This window comes from Lupinus angustifolius, unplaced genomic scaffold (genome assembly GCF_001865875.1).
Source record: "Lupinus angustifolius cultivar Tanjil unplaced genomic scaffold, LupAngTanjil_v1.0 Scaffold_7_10, whole genome shotgun sequence".
Lineage (NCBI taxonomy): Eukaryota > Viridiplantae > Streptophyta > Magnoliopsida > Fabales > Fabaceae > Lupinus > Lupinus angustifolius.
The window spans coordinates 46,406-68,765 of NW_017717633.1; the positions used below are offsets into that span (position 1 = coordinate 46,406).

At 30.9% G+C, this 22,360-nt stretch overlaps 1 protein-coding gene and 1 pseudogene across 1 annotated transcript; both read right to left on the bottom strand.

The window, feature by feature from the left end:
- Positions 1 to 10,016: 10,016 nt before the first annotated feature.
- LOC109337497 (cytochrome P450 CYP72A219-like) lies at positions 10,017 to 13,829 on the bottom strand. Its single transcript, XM_019574474.1, has 5 exons — positions 13,535 to 13,829; positions 11,774 to 11,991; positions 11,218 to 11,462; positions 10,635 to 11,022; positions 10,017 to 10,555 (listed from the first exon to the last, which is right to left on the bottom strand). The coding sequence occupies exons 1-5, from the start codon at positions 13,812 to 13,814 to the stop codon at positions 10,121 to 10,123; spliced, it is 1,566 nt and encodes a 521-aa protein (XP_019430019.1). The 5' UTR covers positions 13,815 to 13,829; the 3' UTR covers positions 10,017 to 10,120.
- Positions 13,830 to 16,217: 2,388 nt separating this feature from the next.
- Positions 16,218 to 19,881, bottom strand: LOC109337498 (annotated as a pseudogene).
- Between the last annotated feature and the right edge of the window lie 2,479 nt (positions 19,882 to 22,360).

Here is a 22,360-nt window from a genome sequence, read left to right on the forward strand (position 1 = left end):
TATGTCATCAGAGATAGGCATAGGTTTAGATTCAGCTTCTTTTCTACTCTTGAAAAGATCATTTAAATCACCAGACAAAGGCCTATATGGATTACCTTTAAGGCCTTGTTCTCTGAGCAATTTTTCTAACTTCTTTGGTATAAACCAATAAGAATTTATAATCCTCCATAACCATATAACAAAACCAACTATAAGTGTGACAAAAAGTGTAGTTGATACACATGCTGCTACCATTTTTGCCTTTGTGATTGGTTGCTATGAGAAAGAAAACAATGCAAGCAAAGTGAAATGGTTCAAAGTTCAAACCATTAATGTTTAAGATTGGATGGGTGGTAGAATATGAGTTCCTCCTTTTCCCTTACATAGTATGGCCTTTTGTTTTAATGTAAATTAAAGAATAAAATTTTTATTTTGTTTTTGTTTTTTTAAATAAAGATTATTTTTCCGAGAATCATGTCTCCAACCATATCTAGTTTACTTTGACACATTAAAAAAGTTAAGTCATAAGCAATAATGTTGAATCGATATGAGAGTTTTATATTATGTGTCAAAATTCCATTTGGATGAGACATGATTAAAGACATATTATTACTTTCATTCTTGTTTTTTGTAGGACTTCGAGCAGAACAAGAGTTTCTTATCCCAAAGAGTTCATGTCTCTCTATCTCTCGCAAATGACATTACATCAAAAATATAAAAATATAAAAATATTTATTGTTATTTTTAGGAAATTTTTTTATTTAAGTGTCACTTTTTAATTGGGTGTGATAGAAAATAGGGACATACTTTGGGACTGGTGATATATGTTTCTTCTACAATTAAGACTTCCATCTCATTTCCTTACGCTAACTCAATATTACCAGTAAAATTTTGACAAATATGTATCTAATGAAAATTAAGTTAACTTTGAAAGATAACAATATTACATATGATTGTACTTGATTGATTTGAAATAAAGAGATAGAATTATTTTGGCATTCTCTTTCTTTTTATAGTGATACACAGTTTTTTAGAAATTATTAAATGATTTTTTTACCATTTAATTAAAATATTCTTATTTAATCTACATTGGTAATTAAATTAAAAAGTTGGTTCAAGTGGTACGTACATGTTTGACTCCCCTTAAGTAAAGTCTCAGGTTCGAGTCTTATGGATGAAAAAATACATGTTGGGAGAGTTAGCCCCGCATATCTATGGGTGTTCATGGCTCAGATAGGATTGCCTCCATTACGAGTATACATGTAGGAAACCAAAAAAAATATTAAAAAATAATGAAACGGTAAAATAAATCGACTCATGAGTATCCGTAGAAATACATGCAACACATACCCACAATAATAGTTTATAGGTGAGAATGAGTTTGAAGATACCCGCCTCGTGGATACCCACAAATATATAATTTAGTTTTTAATTAAACTTATATATATTATAGTTTTTTTATTATTATTTTAAGATTATATATCATATTTTATTATCATCTAATAATAAATTACACATATTTAACTATGATCATAAAATTATCATATAAATATCATATTATTCATGTAATAATTATTTTTACATATTGATTATTATGAAGTATATAAATATCATATTGCTTACAAGCCAAACCTATGTTGCTTGCGGCGTATTTGTCTCGGGATAAATAAACATATGCTATGTCATACCAAATATTTTTCTTAAGACTTAAAGAAAATATGCATCTTTGGGAAGAGTAATCCATCCTATAAAAGACACACACAATTGAAGTCCTTATAGTTTTTAGAACATGTTTTAAAAAGGTACAACTGGATCATATAAGATCTATATCTTGTAAAGGGAACACTATGCTAGGTATCGTAATAAACATCGGTCATTCAACAATGTAATTTTGAACCACGATATTGAAAATGAGGCGGAAGAACATCAACAGCGTATAATAAAAAAGGTGCTATTAAATTTTGTAACTTCAACATCACATTCTTGACAAAATGCTATTGAATATCAGTAATGTTAGTGCTGACTTAAATGATTCATGTTTAACAGTGCATTTAATAGAAAGCGATGTTGATGTTAATACATGCAACAATGTATAATTAAGGAAGCATTGTTGAAGATGACATAGTAACTGCGCTTGCTTAATTATGCGTTGTTGATATTTTATGACTTTTCAAACGTCTGAGATATTAATGGTGGCAATTATGCGTCTCTTCATTTGTTGAAATATTAATGGTTGAATTATTATGCGTTTCTTGGTTGTTGAAATATTAATGGTTGAGTGATACATTATGCATCTCTTCGTTTCTTGAAATATTAATGGTTGATCATCTATAGTTATTGTGGTTCACTCAATGTTCTATTTCATCAGTAAGATTATATGTTTCTAAAAGAGTATGTTCATGAAGTTAGGAGGAAGAAAACACAAAGTAGTAAAAAAAAAAAGCAATACTTTAGAGAGTGAAAAAGAGAAAAGGGACCCAAATTCATATAGAAGAGTCGAGGAAAAAATTGTGTTTCTGTTTCAGAATCATGTCAAAGAGGTCTTTAACAACTTTTGATTTTGCAAAAGGAGCCAGATTTCATAAGGAAGGTGACTGTCATACAAGATTTGCGTGAGATGAAGATTTAGTTCATTGATCTCTTTCATTTGCAATTGAAAGGAAATAAAAGGAAAAGGGGATAAATGAATTATTTTTCTTCATCTGCAATTGATTTCATTTGCAATTGTGGACAAGATTAATTTGTAAAGTATTGAGTTTAGTTCATTAAGCTCTTTCAATTTTTGAAACGGTCCCAGATTTCATAAGCAAAGTGGCTGTTATACAAGATTTGTATGAGATGAAGATTTAGTTCATTGATCTCTTTCAATTGAACCGAAATAAAAGGAAAAGGATCAACGAATTATTTTTCTTCATCATCTGCAACAATTCATTAAGTTCATTGATTTCCTTCATAGCAAAAGGACCCTGATTTTAAAAGAAAATCAATGAACTATTATAAAAGATTTGTGTAGAAGAAAAAAGGACTCAGATTAATGAATTTTTCAAAACAGTCCCAGATTTCATAAGACAAGTGACTGTTATACAAGATTTGCGTGAGATAAAGTTTTGTATAGAGGGGTCGAGGAAAAAATTATTTCCTTCAGTGACATCATTTTCATTGTATTCTTCATCTGCCAAATTATTTAGTTCAATATATTCGCATGTACCAAACCATGTAGTTCATTATAATGTATTTTGCCTCTTTGAATGAATAATAAAACAATTATTTTGGATGTTAATTTCTATTTATTGTTAATTATTTGGATGACTATTTTCTTTAATACGTTTGCTGTTCATTATTAATAAATTAAACACAATAAACAAATTAACAATAATTAATAGATACAAAACTAAATTAACAAAATGTAATGTTTAATATTTTTCCAGTTTCGTATTAGTAAACACAATTATATAGTAATCTACTTCATGGAAACTTCATCTTAAATAACTTTAATTCATTTTGTATAAATATTTGCAGTTATATAAAATGTTAATTTAACAGCGCATAACTGCGATTACGCTGTTTAATATGAAAATAAGTTCAGTTTAACAATGCATAATTAATATAGCATTGTTGAAGATGTGTTCGTGAAAATAAATAGTAAATAGCTGGATACATAAAATAACAACGCAAACCTTAATATGCGTTGTTGAAGATGTCAATACAACAACGCTACTTTAAAATGAGATGTTGAAGATGTGTTAATGAAAATAAGTAGTAAACGGCTGGATACACAACAACAGCACAAACCTTAATACGCATTGTTGAAGATGTCAATACAACAACGCTACTTAAATATGTGATGTTGAAGATGTTTTAATGAAAATAAGTAGTAAACAGCTGGATACACAACAACGGCGCAATCCTTAACATGCATTGTTGAAGAAGTAAATTCAACAGCGCTACTGTTAGTATGTGCTGTTGAAGATGTCTATTCCACAGTGTTACTGTTAATATGTGTTGTTAAATTGGTAATACAGTTTAAATATCTAAAATATGAATCGTTTCATGTATGCTCTCAAACTTAATCGAAAAGAAATCATCATACTCTCAACAAACCCTCATACTCTCAACAAACCCTCATAAACCTCAAAAAACTTCCTCAATGGCTTCTCAAATTGACGATCATGGTTCTCACAGTGGTGACGAAGCTACACCGACTCCATAAGACAAGCAAATCGTTTCTAAAAAACGGCCTCCTCGTGGAATAACTTCCATGAAGAATGTCATACGGTCAAGAAGCAAGGATGTGAAGATAGAAGTTTAATGGAACTCTAAAGGTCAACCATTAAACTCGAACGGTGTCAACGCATTGGTAATCTACATTGGTGTTGTTGTTAGACAGAATTTGAAGCTAACATTCAAGAAATGGAGTGTTGTAAGGAATACCATGAAGGAGCTTATTTGGAATGAAATAACAGTAAGTTTATTTTTCATTTTTTGTGTTTTCATGCAATGTACATATATGTGTTACATTTTCATGCAATGTACGTATATATGTTACGTTTTCATACAATGTACGTATATGCATGTGTTTTTATGCAATATATAATGTATATGTGTTTTTATTTCAGTCAACTTTTGATGTTAGTGAACAGCATAAGGATTATATCCTTAAATCAGCTGGCAAGGCTCTCCGAAAATTCCGAACTGATGCTGGAAAATTACTCAGAGATGTCGATGGCACTGTCAACCTAAAACCTCCAACTAAATATGAAAATATTGTTGATCAAGAGGATTGGAAGACTTTTGTCACCCTACGCACACAAGACGAGTTTTTCTTGGTAAAATCGTACTATTTGCAATGTATTGACTTTTGTATATATGTTTTTGTATGTGATTGTTGATATTAATGTTCTTTATTGTTTCAGAAATTAAGTAATGAAAACTGGAAGAGGGCATCCAAGTCTTTATATCCATACCGAGCTTCTCGAGCGAGGTATAGAGGAATCGAGGAAAAAATTGTAAGTACTGTTAATTTGTAAGTACATTATTGGTTATGTTTTGTATGCATATATATCTAAGTACATCATTATTGGTTATGTTTTGTATGCATATATATCTAAGTACATCATTATTGGTTATGTTTTGTATGCATATATATCTAAGTACATCATTATTGGTTATGTTTTGTATGCATATATATCTAATTACATCATTATTGATTATGTTTTGTATGCATATATATCTAATTACATCATTATTGGTTATGTTTTGTTAGCTGGATAATAAAAGCGACACATATGACTCCACATGGAGTAGATCTCGATGTTCTATGGGTGGGTGCCCATAAGAACAAGGACGGTGTCATCGACAATGAGGAAGTTCAAGAAGCGACAAGACATGTTGTAAGTGCTCATTTTTTAATTATACTTAATTTCCATACTTTATTTATCAAAATGTGATTAATTAACATTATGTTTTTTCTTGATTTTCCAGGTTGCCATAAAAGAAAAGGAGGCAAACCCGAATAGTCGCATAATACTTGACAAGGCACTAAGACTGCCTATCTACCCTGGCCATATCCGAGGTGCAGGATTTGGGGTTAGCCAATGGACATTTGTACCCCATCCAAAGCATGCAACCAAAGCCCAAATGAGCCAGGTCCAAAATCAACTAGATGGCCTCATGCAACGGTTCAACAAATTAAAGCAATCAATGAAGGTGAAGGAAGCCGAGTGGCAACGACTAGCTAGTAATGTTGGCACTGTTCCTTCAACCGTCAATGAGAGTTGCACACCTGCACCTTAAAACATTCTCATTCTGATTCCCATTCTTAAGGTAATTTACTTAACTTATTTTAATTTAGTCATTAACTAATTATATGTTTTAACTTACATACAGGGAATCAGTTCTTGCAAACGTTTCCTCGATACCCCAACTAGTCGAGTAATGGGTGTTGGGAAAGTGCACAAGTCGGCTAATGCTATGCTGCATAATGCATGTGTCCCATGCCATCATGTGAAGGTCTCGATTGACATTGCAATCGATGATAATGTGTTACTGCCAATTCCTCTCAAAGAGGATATCTTCACTGATGGAGGGGCTATCGGCACTTTTGTGGCTTGGCCAGTAGATCTTGTTCAAGTAATTCCTCCTAAGGTATGATTTTTCACCTTATGCTCACTCATATTATATATATGATTGTTTATAATTTGTATAATATTGTTTAATGTATTTGTAATTTTTGTAATTTTTTTATTTGTAATTATGTACTCTGTCAAAATATAATTGGCATGATATTCATTGTTTGTATTTTATATTATATTGATGTTTAATAAAACAAACTTCTAGCATGTATTAATGTTTGTTTTGTTCAGAATGTATAAATGTATGTGTTGTTGAGAATGTATGTTCTGCTAATAAATTTATATACAGGTACTAATTTATATAAATCAACTGTGAATTATAGGGGAAGTTGTGGCATGCGCTGTTGTAAAGGATAACTACAACAGCGCTTTCTATAAAAAGCATTGTTGTACATTATTAATACAATAGGGCTATGCGTGTGATGCGTTGTTGTATTAAGGTGATGTTTGAGAAAATTTATAAATAATACAACAGCGTTTTTTTGTTATTGCAATGTTAAACATATGAACGTCAACAACATAACAATAAGTGTTGTTAATAAGACATATAAAATGCGTTGTTTATGTAAGAATATATGACAACGCTTTGTGGACGATGCATTGTTGTATTGGTGCACTATATGACAATGTTTTTTGTGTGGTGTGCTTGCGTTGTTGTATTGGTGCACTATATGACAGTGTTTTTTGTGTGTTGTGTTATGGTATATGATCAATACAACAGCATTTGTGAAACGCTGTTAATGATGACCATATACAATTGTGGTAAAAAAGAAAACGTCCGAAAGTGTTGTTATACATCTTAAATAAGTGTTGTTGAACGACAACTCTGACGTAGTAAAAATTAACCTTTAGTTTTACTATATTAAATGCTAGGTTGATCATCCTTCTGTGCTTGCTCCACTTGTCGCCCTCATAGCTTGCGACACCAGTCGCTAGAATCTTGTAAAGCGGATTTGTATAAGGCTTCGGGAAATCATACATCTTGTTAAGTAAATCTGTGATGAGCTTAGGATCTTTAAGGGTCACCCTAGGTATTGGTCCAAACCAAATAAAAGGATTCTTGCTTGCATACCATCACAGATTTCCTTAAAAGGCTTATACTAAAACAACAACCACCACCGAACCTTACAAAATTTTAGTCGCAATGTACATCCAGGAGCCTAAGTGGGAGCTTTATAAATTAGGCCATTCTTTTTAATGCGCATACATGGAATCGAAAATGTAACACTCCACACACTAAAAGCTGACATATACTATACATAGTTAAATTCAATTTGTTAAACACAATATTAGAGTTGAAAACAAGAAATCCGTCACTAACTTTACAGCTCCAACAACAGCCTCAAATCATACATGCTGTGAAATTGAGATATGAGTTAATTTCCTTGTATGGCAAAAGGAATAAAAAATGTTGTTTTCCTTTTCTATTTATTAGTCTTGCACCTAGTAACAAATTTGTTCTCTACTAAACTATGAGGAATAGCTATGATTTTTTTGAAGTGATTATGTGACAAAATATTTTACTCGTCACGTTTTTATACGCGAGTCACTCCCTATATACAGGGAGAGAGAAACTTGTTAATTTCCTTAATTCAAGTGAGGTATTGGAGTTAGTTACAATTCTTCTTTATAAATATATACTTAAATAAAACATTGTTACATATTTTATAGTCTAGATAACACATACCATGTTTGTTAACACTTTGTTGAACATATGAGGACACATGAGGCACTATATCATCAGAAATAGTCCTAGGTTTTGATTCAGCTTCCTTTAGACTCTTGTGAAAATCTTGTAAGTCCCCACCCAAAAGCCTATAAGGGTTACCCTTAAGGCCTTGTTCTCTTAGCAACTTTTCTAGCTTCTTTGGTCTCAACCATAGCCAGTTTAGCATCCTCCATAACCATATAACACTGAGTGTAACTGTGGCAATAGCAACTATGCCTATATTTGATGCCATTTCTGACTCTATGGAAAGAAAACAATAGAAGGCTTTAAGATTTGAGTGGTAAAATTTTATGTTACATTATATGTGTTGCTTGATATGTTAACCTGTTGGAATAGTATTAAATGTTGGTGTAGAGTTATGTTCAATGACCCTCTAATTGTAGAACAGTTTCATATTTGTTATTAAGTGATATTTAATATATTTAGTACTCATGTATAGCATACGAGAGAGAAGTGAAAAACCAAAGTAACTTCTTTCTTGTAACAGTAAATGTTTTGGTGTGTTGCTGTTACAAACATTTTCATAGGTTTGTGGAGTTTGAGGTTACTACAACTCATCATTTATTAAAATGGAGCTTAAGGATTCTATTTCTCTATCCAAATACTAGATAGAGATGGAATGTGAAAATGAGAAACTAAGAGAGTTTTTTTGGAAGAATGCCATTTGTGGATAGGATTTTAGTTTATTTAGTTCAATCTATCCGATTGTGGGTTAAGACTGTGTATATCTAATCTTCATAGAGCCTATTAAGTTGAAGTCTCGTACACTTGGCTGCTTTTTTTTGTTGCAGATACAAGTATACAACAAATGCAATTAAGAAGTCAAAGAAGGAAGAAAGAAATCTTGCTTAGCAAGGGATTAGCAATCCAAGAACAGTAAGAAACAGAAATTCACAATGAATAACCTCGAGATCTTTATTGATGAAAAGAAACCTGATCAAAGATCAGTTTACAATGCTATGAAAAGCTTACTTGAAAAACTAACTAAAGAGGAATATTTATACAAGGAAATTTGGAGGGAAAAGCAAACTAACAAACTAACCTAATTAACTAACTAGAAGGCTTCAACCAACTTAGCCTTTTGACAGAAAAGTATAGGCTATAACAAGCAAATACAAAACATATTACAATTATGATTGACCAAGGATCAATGTTATGATGATCACGAAAAATGAAGGCTGGAGATTTCTCTGCATCTTTAGTTGATGCAGAACCGATGCGAGTAAGATAAAGGTTGATCAAAGGCAGTTGATGCTTATCAATGAAATCTGAATTGAATGTGTGTTGATGCAATCCTATGTTTGCTTCTGTTTGAGTTATGAATGAGAGAGCTTGGTGAATTGTTATTTGGTTCATTGCTTGTTGGTGATTGTGTTGAGTGGCATGATGAGCTTGGTGATTTCCTTGAGTGGCAAGTAACATACATAGGTGAGTATTATGAGAAGAATTTTGTGTTTCATTTGATAAGAAGCACCATGATTCAGAAGTGGAAGAGAGTAAATTTTCTCTCAACACCCATATTACACTTGAGAGATGGATGAATGCAATGCAATGCCTATTGGAAATGTAAATTGTGAATATTTTGAGTACAACTTACTAACTATGGTAGCCAACTATACTTTAATAACTTGTAACTATTTATTAATATGTTCTGACTAATTAACTGATTCAATAATAAATACACAGTTGGTAAAAAAATTGCATGAAAAGTGAAGGTGGACATGTGTAATTTGCATTATTCTTCATCAACGTCATGAAATAATAAACAAGCCTTGTTTCTTTCTTTTCTACCAGCAAAAAATAGATATTGCTTCACTTGCTCTAATTTTATATTCGATTTATAGGTTCAAATCCTGGAAATAGTCTCTCCACTTGTAGGATAATGTTGCATATATCTACCATCTTTAAACCTACTAGGTGGGAGTCTCGTACACTAGGCTACCCTCTTTCAGGAATTTCCTACCACATTTAATCTTCTGCAGTTATCTATAAATGGGTGAAGAATGAGGCAGTTTGCTTTGATTTCTTTCTTTAACCACCGTAAAGGGTGATAAGTTCTTTGATGCATTTAGAACTAGATATTTCTCAGCTATAAGAGTTAAACCAAACACATTGAAAAAAGAACAAATTTATAAGACCAAATCTAAACACAGATCAATAGAATCAATTCAGCTATGTGACTGAAATCAAACATATAATAACAATTGAAAGATGTTTTTATTATTACATTATAAGCATGTGGCGCTGTGTTCTTAACATATTAATAAAAGCTTATTATTAACTATATTTTGAGTTTACGAAGAATAAGATGAGCACCATGTTTCGGCTGAAGAGTAACTACCACTGATGGAGCATGAGTATAGGTAGGAGAAAGTTCAAATGAGAACTTCTGTAAGATCAATGCTAAAGCCATCTTTGCTTCTACCATAGCAAAGTTTTGTCCAATGCATATTCTAGGACCCCATCCAAATGGAAAAAATGAAACTTTGCCATCATTTGTTGCCTTCGAAATACCTTCAGAAAATCTCTCAGGATTGAACTCCTTTGCATCATCACCCCAAATTTCACGGTCGTGGTGAACCAAACCAATTGGTAAGGTAACCTGAACTCCGGCAGGTAATGTTATGTTTCCAATTTTCACACTGTTGGAAACGGTTCGAGCAAGAGAGATTACTGGCGTGTATAACCTTAGAATTTCGTAAAAAATCATGGTGACCTGTAACAGAACGATTTATACTAATGGTAAGCATCATGGTCAAACAATATTGTATGCATCATCATAATACGATACTTACGATCTTAAGGCGACTCATCCCATCAAAATCTGGTTTTTGGTTCCCGAAGACTTGGAAAACTTCCTCCCTCGCGCGTGCTTGCCAATCAGGGTACCTACTCAATACAACCATAGTCCAAACAAGCAAAACTGCTGTGGTTTCTTGCCCTGCGAAGTAGAATAGCTTGCATTCCTCGATTACATCATCAATAGTCATTCCAACATCCTTATTGTTTCCATGTTCTTGAATTTCCTTGTGATTTGATTCCAATAATATGCCTAATAAGTCATTTTCCGTGGATTCACCTGCCTTCATTGCTTGCTCTCTCTTGTTAATAATTTCCTTAAGCGAAGACTTTACGTCTTGATTGACTTCCTTCATCCTCCGATGGGTAGGAGTAGGTAGAAACCTACACATAAACATACCCCATCACAATTTTTTGTAAATTGATTCTTGCAAAAAGCAAAATTGTTTAGTTCTTAATGATAAATGTTATTTGCTAATCATTGCTTGTGGTAAGGTTAGTTCACTTAAATGAAAATCATTTAATAATATTGATATTGCATTAGTTATCAAGCCGATTAGATATGCAGAGTAGTCTTACCTCCATCCAGGGATGTAAGCTTTCATAAAAGCTTTTGTTGTAAGCAAAGCTTGCTCCTTTTGAAGTTCAAATATTCGTTTTCCTTCTTCGTAACTACTTCCGAATGATGTTCTAGAAATAACATCACTAACCAAGTTCTGAAGGAAAGGCCATACATCCAGTTCACATGATCCATCAGAAGACAACATTCCCTCCCATTGGCTAATCAGATCATTGCAACTTATGAAGAATATTGGTAACATAATCTGTGGTGTACAAAAAAAAATAAGGACTTCAAATTTATGGTATCAAACTATGCTCATAAACATCCACAACATGATGCTTATAAAGAAAATCTATGTTGCTTGCAAAGGTATTTGATGAAAGGTAAACTAATGCAAACTAAGCATACCATTTATTTTTCTTAAGACTTAAGCGAAAACATTTTCGGGAAGAGTAATTCTTCATATGAAAGATACGCACACAAGTGAACTACCTAGAGTCTTTCTGACATCTTTTCGAAACTTATACAAGTGGATCATAATATAAGACCTATATCATGTAAAGGGCAAGTAACCTTTATTTTTTCGATATTGAATGCAGGGTTAATTATCTTTCTGTGTTTGCTCCACTTCTCGCCATCATAGGTTACAAGACCTCTAACTAGTAACTTGGAAAGTGGATTCGCATTAGGCTTCTGGAAGTCATTGATCTTGTTAAATGCATCTCTGATTAGCTCAGGGTCATAGAGGGTCACTCTTGGTATCGGTCCAAACCAGATAAAAGAATTTTTGCCTGCAAACCACCGCCAAGATCATTATGAGGCTTAAAACAAAGGTTAAAGGAAGAAAAAATACAGAGCAACTTTGTATATGTGCTAGGAGATTGGCAAGAATCACTAACCAATATGAGAAAGTAACCATAAGAAAAAGTAACATGCTAGTGACTTAAGCATGCATATGCTATTCTTAACTAAAATCAGGTTTTTAAAACAATATTAAGGTATGAAAGCTTTAGATCTTTTATAGGTTAATAAATGTCTTTGATTATACTATGAGATTGAGATATGAATTATTAGAGGGTGAGCTTGGCACAACTATAAGATAATTGCTTACCAATCATGGTGTCAAAGGTTCAAATCCTGGAAACAGACTCTCAACTTGTAAGGGTGATGTTACGTACATCTACTCACCCTAGACCCTACTAGGTGAGAGCCTCATGCATTGAGCCACCCTTATTGAGATATGAATTACTATCCTGTTTTACATTCCAGTTTATTTGTTGGGCAGCTACTAACACTTGTGTTCTGATGAGCAATGAGCAAATTCATTGCAAAGAGTACATAATAGCACCATTTCTTTGCAGCCTTACCACACACATATATAAAGGCTTGTTACATAGATCACAATGAAAAAACTAATGAGCTTCTTATTAGCCACACTAGGGAATCTCAACCACTGGTTCATGCTAGCAGTGATAGAACAATTTCTCACACAGCTTGCAGGTTCAATTCATATCAGAGTTCACAACAAATTCAGCATCACCTTACAAAAATTATAAGGATGGAAGTAACTTGTAAAAAAGGGAAATTTTGAAGCTATTGGCTCTGCCACCACACAAACATATAGGAGTCTAATACAGGGAATTATCTGCTATACAATCTTCTGAAATGAGGCATATAGAAGAATTTATGAGCCAATCTTGTTGGTACAACTTAACCAGAGCTAGCACTTACAAAGTTCAAATCAAAATATATGTTATTTTGTACTTTAAATACAACAACAATTAAGTCTTTATCCCATAAAATGAGATTGACTATATAAATTGAATGACGTCATTATATTCTATTCATAGTAACATGATATGTAGTTCTTTTCATTTTAGGTACGGATATTCGGTAACCTTATAAAATATGTGTTGGAAGGTAGTTTATATGTTTTTTGGATTTTGGTGAATACACTTTAATTTTTTTGGAAATTATTTATGTTTTTTATGAAAAATTAAATACATTAAAGTAAATATATTTAAGATAAATCTATAACCAGGTTTAAATAATGATCGGACAGGATTGCCTCCAGTGTTGGGATATAAGTGGGAAACCAAAAATAATAATAAAATTCCACATATTTCTAACTAAATTTTTTTTCATTTTATATCAACTGGTATCTCTATTAAAAAATGATCATCTTAAATTAAAGTTTTATTTCTTCCTCACCTTTACTGATATTGCTTCTTCTTAGTCAACTCTTAACATATTGAAAAACTAGTTACAAAATACTAACAATTTAATAACAAGAACATAACCTACAATAATTACCAACATTATATACATGCATACCATGTTTGTTGACACTTTGATGAAGATAAGATGACACACGTGGGATTATGTCATTAGAGATAGGCATAGGTTTGGATTCAGCTTCTTTTTTACTCTTGGAAAGATCATTTAAATCACCAGACAAAGGCCTATATGGATTACCTTTAAGGCCTTGTTCTCTGAGCAATTTTTCTAACTTCTTTGGTATAAACCAATAAGAATTTATAATCCTCCATAACCATATAACAAAACCAACTATAAGTGTGACAAAAAGTGTAGGTGATACACATGCTGCTACCATTTTTGCCTCTGTGATTGGGTGCTATGAGAAAGAAAAGAAAACAATGCAAGCAAAGTGAAATGGTTCAAAGTTCAAACCATGAATGTTTTAAGATTGGATGGGTGGTAGAATATGAGGTCCTGCTTTTTCCTTATATAGTATGGTTTTTTGTTTTAATGTAAATTAAAGAATAAAATTTCTATTTTGTTTTGTTTTTTTAAATAAAGATTATTTTTCCTACAATTATGTCTACAACCATATCTGGTTTGACACATTAAAATAAATTAAGTCGTAAGAAATAAAATTATAATGATATGAGAGTTTTTTATTATGTGTCAAAACTTTATTGGATGAGATATGATTAAAGACATATTATTATTTTTGTTCTTGTTTTTTTAGTACTTCTAGAAGAACAAGATTCTATCATCCCAAAGAGTTCATGTCCTCCTATCTCTCTTAAGATGTTACATCAAATAATATAAAAATATTTATTGTTATTTTTAGGAAATTTCTTTTTATTTAAGTATCACTTTTTTTTTTTAGTTAGGTGTGACAGGAATTAGGGTCGTACTTTGAGACCGGTGATATATGTTTCTTCCGCAATTAAGACTTCTATCTCATTTCCTTATGCCAACTCAATATTACCAATAAATTTTTTAGAAATATCTAACGAAAATTAAGTTAACTTTTAAAGTTAACAATATTACATATGATCGTACTTGATTAATTTGAAATAAAGAGATAAAATTATTTTGGCATTTTCCTTCTTTTTATAGTAATACACAGTTTTTTAGAAATTATTAAATGAATTTTATACAATTTAATTAAAATAATCTTATTTAATCTACATTCATAGTTAAATTAAAAAGTTGGTTCAAGTTATACATGTTTGATCTTCTTAAGTATGGTATTGGGTTCGAGTCTTGTGATTAGAAAAAATAAATGTTGGAAGAGTTAGTCTCACATATATGTAGATGTTCCTAGCTCAGACAGGATTGTACGAGGATATTTGTGAAAATAAAAAAAAAATTAAAAATAAAGAAATAAGTGGTGAAAATGAAAATTAATAAATGAGGATATGATTTGAAAATTAGTATATGTAATTTGATTCCCTTATTTGGTGATGTGATATTTTTGCATTTCAATGTTAGCCATTGTTGGATCATTGCTTACGTCATAGTACTATTGGGTTGTGGAGTCAACATAATAGATTCATGGTTGACTCAAATATTGAATTATTATTCCAAATTTAAAATATTATAATAACATAAATATAGTATTATATAATCAACAACTATTAGACAGAGGTGGAATGTGAAAATGAGAGACAAAGAGAGTTCTTTTTTGGGAAGAATGTGATGAGTGGATATGATTTTAGTTTCTTTAGTATAGTATCTACTCTTATAGAATAAAATTGTATATATCTACCTCTTTAGACTCCAGTAAATAGAAATTATGTGCACTATGTCACCTTTTTTATTATAGATACAAATATGTGTCGTTCCAAGAAATCAAACTTTAACCTTTTTGTCATCATATAAATCTAATAGAGTCTTATACTATTAAACTAATATTTTATTGAGTACAAATTATACTTTAATAACCTGTAACTATTTACTTAGCTCTTGTGATTAATTAAATGATTCAATAACAAATATACAATTGGTAAAAAACCCTGCATGAAAAGTGAACGTGGATATGTGTAACATGTCTTATTCTTCTTCATCATCAAGTAACAAATAAGCTTGTTTCTTTCTTTTCTACCAGCAAAAAATAAAATACTAATCCACTTGCTCTAACTTTATATTTAATAAATATAACACATATCCTTCTTTCAAGATTAGAAATGATAAAAAAACTTAAGTATTTCTGTAAAATTACCTGCAAGGAATACCCACAATAATAATTTATAGGTGAGAGTGGATTTTAAGATACCCACCTCGTACATACTCACAAATATATAATTTAGTTTTTAATTAAACTTTTATATATATATATATTATATAGTATATACTTTATTATTATTTTATAATAAATTATATTTTTTTACTATAATCATAAATTTATTATATAAATGTGATATTATTCATGTAATAATTAATTTTACATTTTAATTATTACAAAGTATGTAAATATATAATTAAAATTAAAAACTCGTTAGGTACCCGTAAATATCTGTTATCCGGGAACCGAAAGCACTACATGTGCTCACCCATTGCCATCCCTATTGGCAACCAATCCAATGCATGACTATAGGAATTTCCTTCCTCATTTAATCTACTGCATTTATCTATATTGTCATGGATGATATGTTCTTTGATGGATTTAGAACTAGATATTTCTCAGCTATTTAGATTATAGAACCAAATCTAAATACAGATCAATAGAATTAATTCAGCTATGTAACTGAAATCAAACATATAATAACAATTGAAAGATGTTTTTATTATTACATTATAAGCATGTGGCGCTGTGTTCTTAACATATTAATAAAAGCTTATTATTAACTATATTTTGAGTTTACGAAGAATAAGATGAGCACCATGTTTCGGCTGAAGAGTAACTACCACTGATGGAGCATGAGTATAGGTAGGAGAAAGTTCAAATGAGAACTTCTGTAAGATCAATGCTAAAGCCATCTTTGCTTCTACCATAGCAAAGTTTTGTCCAATGCATATTCTAGGACCCCATCCAAATGGAAAAAATGAAACTTTGCCATCATTTGTTGCCTTCGAAATACCTTCAGAAAATCTCTCAGGATTGAACTCCTTTGCATCATCACCCCAAATTTCACGGTCGTGGTGAACCAAACCAATTGGTAAGGTAACCTGAACTCCGGCAGGTAATGTTATGTTCCCAATTTTCATACTGTTGGGAATGACTCGACCAAGAGAGGTGACCGGTGGGTATAACCTTAGAACTTCGTAAAAAATCATGGTCAACTGTAACATAAAGATTTATGCTAACTGTAAGCATCATAGTCAAACAATATTGTATGCATCATCAAAATAATATACGATACTTACGATCTTAAGGTGACTTATCCCATCAAAATTTGGTTTTTGGTTCCTAAAGAGTTGGAAAACTTCCTCCCTCGCACGTTCTTGCCAATCAGGGTACCTACTCAATAAAACTATTGTCCAAACAAGCAAAACTAATGTGGTTTCTTGCCCTGCGAAGTAAAATAGCTTGCATTCCTCGATTATATCATCAATAGTCATTCCCACATCCTTATTGTTTCCATGTTCTTGAATTTCCCTGTGATTTGATTCCAATAATATGCCTAATAAGTCGTTTTGTGTGGCTTCACCTGCCTTCATTGCTTGGTATCTCTTATTAATAATGTCCTTAAGCGAAGATTTTATGTCTCGGTTGACTTCCTTCATCCTTCGGTGGGTAGGAGTAGGTAGAAACCTACACATAAAGATATCCCCATCACAATATTTTGTAAATTGATCCTTGTGTTTCATTCTCAATGATAAATGTTATTTGCTAGTCATTGCTTGCGGTAAGGTTACTTCAATTAAATGAAAATCGTTTAATAATATTGATATTGCATTATTCATCTAGCCGATCAGATATGCAGAGTATTCTTACCTCCACCCAGGGATGTAAGCATTCATAAAAGATTTCATTGTAAGAGTAGCTTGCTCCTTTTGAAGTTCAAATATTCGTTTTCCTTCTTCGTAACTACTTCTGAATGCTGTTCTAGAAATAACGTCACTAGTCATGTTCTAAAGGAAAGGCCATACATCCAGTTCACATGATCCATCAGAAGACAACATTCCCTCCCATTGGCTAATCAAATCATTGCTACTTATGAAGAATATTGGTAACATAATCTGTGGCATACAAGGAAAAATAGGGACTTCAAATTTCTGGTATCAAACTATGCTCAAAATCATCTACAACATGATGCTTATAAAGAAAATCTATGTTGCTTGCAAAAGTATTTGATTCAAGGTAAACTAATGCAAGCTAAACACCATATATTTTTCTTGAGACTTAAGTGAAAACATTTCCAAGAAAAGTAATTCTTCTATTAAACACACATACACAAGTGAACTACCTAAAGTCTTTCTAACATGTTTTCGAAACTTATATAAGTAGATCATTATATAAGATATATTTCTTGTAAAGGGAAAGTAACCTTTGTTTTTTCGATATTGAATGCAGGGTTAATTATCTGTCTATGTTTGCTCCACTTCTCACCTTCATGGCTTACAAGACCAGTAGCTAGTAACTTGGCAATTGGATTTATATTAGGCTTTCGGAAGTCATTGAACTTGTTAAATGCATCTCTAATTAGTTCAGGATCACAGAGGGTCACCCTTGGTATCGATCCAAACCAGATAAAAGAATATTTGCCTAAAAACCATTGTGGAGATCATTATAAGGCTTAAAATAAAGGTTAATAAAAAAACAATGCAACTTTATGAGATTGGCAAGAATTAACCATAAGAACAAGTAATATGCTTGTTACTTAAGCATGCATATTATATCCTTAATTAAAATCAGATTTTTAAAACAATATTAAGGTATGAAATCTTTATATCTTTTACAGGTCAATATATGTCTTTGATTATACTGTGATAATAAGATATGAATCACTAGAGGTTGAGTTTGGCAGTGATCATGAAATCATGACTTTAAATCCTAGAAACAGACTCTCCACTTGTAGGAGTAGATTGCGAACAATTACCCTCCCCAAACCCCACTAAATCGGAGTGTCATACATTTAGTGTATCACCACACAACCATATAGGAGTCTAATATAGGGAATTACCTCTTATACAATCTTCTGAAATCAGGCAGGCATATAGTGGAATTTATGAGTCAATCTTATTGGTGCAACTTGACTAGCACTTACAAAGTTTATGTTCAAATCAAAATATATGTGATTTTGTATAACAATTAAGTTTTTATCCCATAAGGTGTGGTCGGCTATATACATGAAAGGGTGTTGTCATATTTTATTCATAATAACATGATATGTAGTTCTCTTCAATAGGGGTATGGATACTCAATATGCTACCCTATAAAATATGATGGTATGTAGTTTATATGTTTCTTAGATTTTAGTGGACATAATTTAATTTTTGGGGAACTTATTTATGTTTTTTTATGAAAAAATAAATAGATTAAAATAAATCTATTTAAAATAAATCTATAAGCATGTTTAAATAATGAAAGTCCACCATTTCTAACTAATTTTTTTCATTTTATATCAAAATGTTAAATAAAGCTCATATCTTTATTAAAAGGGTCATCTTAGATTAGGTTTTTCTTTCTTCCTCACTCCTGCTAAGGAAGCCACCAGTAGTTATTTAATGTTATGCTTTTGTTTACTATCTTTGCACTATGTTTCTTCTTAGTCATGTTTTACCATATTAATTCGCAGTCGAACACATTACAAAACACATAAGAATTGTGAATCGGTTCTCGCAAACTAATTCATGTTATGTAGGAGATAAAAGCGAATTATGTTACTATGGTTTTATCATAAATCATTAAGATTGTAAATGAGTTTCACCACTTAATTTATATTTATTTACATCTACCAACAAGTTAAAAATATTCATTTCAACAATAAACCTCTATCATTTATCTAGAACACATAATACATCAACAATGCATTGGTCTAGTGGTGTAAAATTCCGCTAAATCTCCAACTGACCAAAAGGTCGAGGATTCAATTCATGAGCGATACTTGTTGGAAGGGCAATCACGCACCCTGAAAAACTTACCCAAAAAGGATGAAGGAATACCCTTGCTAGTACAAAAAAACACATAATACATAATAACTAGTTACAAAATACTAACCAATTCTTAACAAGAACATACCCTACAATTATTACCAAACATTATATACACACATACCATGTTTGTTGACACTTTGATGAAGATAAGATGACACACGTGGGATTATGTCATCAGAGTGAGGCATAGGTTTGGATTCAGCTTCTTTTCTACTCTTGAAAAGATCATTTATATCACCATACAAAGGCCTATATGGATTACCTTTAAGGCCTTGTTCTCTTAGCAATTTTTCTAACTTCTTTGGTATAAACCAATAAGAATTTATAATACACATGCTGCTACCATTTTTGCCTCTGTGATTGGGTGCTATGAGAAAGAAAACAATGCAAGAAAAGTGAAATATTTCAAACCATGAATGTTTAAGATTGGATGAGTGGTAAATATGAGGTCCTAAATTTTGCTTATATAGATGGGTTTTTGGGTTGGTATATATCTGTACATTGTGCATTCTTTTTTTGTGTGTATAATTACATGTATTTCTCACTCACTAACACGAATAATAATACTTTTAAGTATATTATTCGAGAGATTCTTATTTCATTGTTATTAAAGATTAAAAGTTTTTTTTGTTTTTGGAATAAAGATTATTCATCCCAAAATCATGTCCATAATTGTAACTGGTTTACTTTGACACATTAACAAAATTTGAGTGGAATGAAATAAACTTAAAGTAATATGTTAGTTTTTTATTATTTGGCAAAATTATATTGGATGTGAGATGATTAGAGCCATGGTTTTTGGACATGTTACTTTCATTCTTGTTTTTTGTAGTACATCTTGAAGAATATGGATCATCTATCCCAAATAGTTCATTTCCTCCTATATCTAGTCAATGATATGAGTGTTATCAATCTCATATCGATCATCAAACCGGTTAGGGTATTGATATAGTGGTTCACTAATTAAATCACATACTAGGAAAAATTAGATATGCATATATAATATATTAACATTAATATTAAAAAAACAATAAAGAAACAATATATTTTCTATTTTCATTACAAAGTTAATTTTAAACAAAAAAACAACTGATATGACCGGTACGGTTCAATTGAAAACCGACTGATATCAGTTTTGATTGGTATGATTGCATGATCGATATAATTATTATACCTTACTGGTATTGGAACCGGTTTACCGGTTCAACCAGCCGATATAAAACAATTTTAACAACACTGAATGACATTACATTAAATAATATAAAAATGTTTGTTTTTATTTTTAGAAAATTGTTTTTATTTAATTGTCACTTTTTAATTGAGTGAGATAAGAATGAGGACATGTTTTGGGATTGGTGATTTGTGTTTCTTCTAGAATTAAGACTTCTATGATCTATCTCATTCATATATGCTAAATCAATACTACCAATAAGATTTTGACAAATATGTATCAAATGAAAATTAAATAAATTTTTAAAGTTAACAATATTACACGTGATTGTACTTGATTGGTTGGAAATAAAGAGATATAATTATTTTCACATTTTCCTTCTTTTTAAATTAATACAAATGTTGTGAAACTCGAGTCAGACGTTAAACCGATAGAGGTCCCATATTAGGTTTAACCGATTTAAACAGTTAAATTGTTCAGTCTGACCGGGTGATTCCATACATAAATACTAATTTTTATCTATAAATATATAGTTATATAGAAATGTAAAACTTTATAAAATTAATAATTATATATAATTATATTGAAATAATAACATCTTCATCTTTTTTGGATGGTAGTAAAACAAAATATTAGAGCAGTATTCCATTTTTTTTATTTTTAAGTGAATCGGTCGGTTAACTTCTTCGGTTAATTCGGTGTAACCAGGTTTAACACGGTCGAATAGGAATTTCTCTTGTTCAAAGCGGTCCAACTCTCATTCGGTTAAGACTGCAATGCAAAGCCATTTTCAAGTCTGGTTAGACCACCCGGTCCAATCTGGTTCTTACAACACTGGTTGATACACAATTTTTAAAAATTTATTAAATGAATTTTATACAATTTGATTAAAATGATCTTAGTTAGTCTACATTGGAAATTAAATTAAAAATGATGAAATAAGTGGTGAAAATGAAAATTAATAAATGAGGATATAATTCAAAAATAAATTATAAATACATATTAGTTTATTAGATATAAAATGTTTAAATATATGTAATTTTTTTGGTACATTAAATATATGTAATTTGATTTCCTTATTTGGTGATGTGCTTTTTTTGCATTTCAATGAATTATTACTACTTTTAGCCATTGTTGGATCATTGATTACGTCATAGTATTATTGGGTTGGTGAGTTAACATATAGATTCCTAGTTGTCTCACTTTAATACAAAAACTCAGAAAAATTATAATATTAAATTATTATTCCAGCAAAAGCAAATTTTACTAAGTAAATAATAAATAAATTGAAAATATATAGCAAGAAAACACAATTTAATTAAATAGTTAATGTTTTATTACAACATAGGAACATACAACTACACTAATGTGAAACATAATTACAATAATAAATTACATCAACACTTCCGAGTTTTAATTAAATTATATAAATTATTCATTCCTCTTTTGCTCATACACAATCATCCTTAATTTATATACATATATTACAGTGAGTTAACATCACTTGATTTTTCCTTTAAAACAACTTTGTTTTACAATTTTTTACACAAAAAATTGCCCTTTTATACTTAAGTTGATGGAGTAGGGTCGATTAATACCAATTATGGAGTGTGACCAATTTGATGAGCACCTCAAAT

Bases quoted from the DNA above. Each gene is read 5' to 3' on its own strand.
- LOC109337497 (XM_019574474.1), bottom strand. From the start codon at position 13,814: ATGGTAGCAGCATGTGTATCACCTACACTTTTTGTCACACTTATAGTT. The intron at 11,463-11,773 runs GTTACTTGCCCT...TGTACACCACAG, and splicing joins TCAATATCGAAAAAATAAAG to ATTATGTTACCAATATTCTT. The intron at 10,556-10,634 runs GTAAGTATCGTA...GTTCTGTTACAG, and splicing joins GGATGAGTCGCCTTAAGATC to GTCACCATGATTTTTTACGA.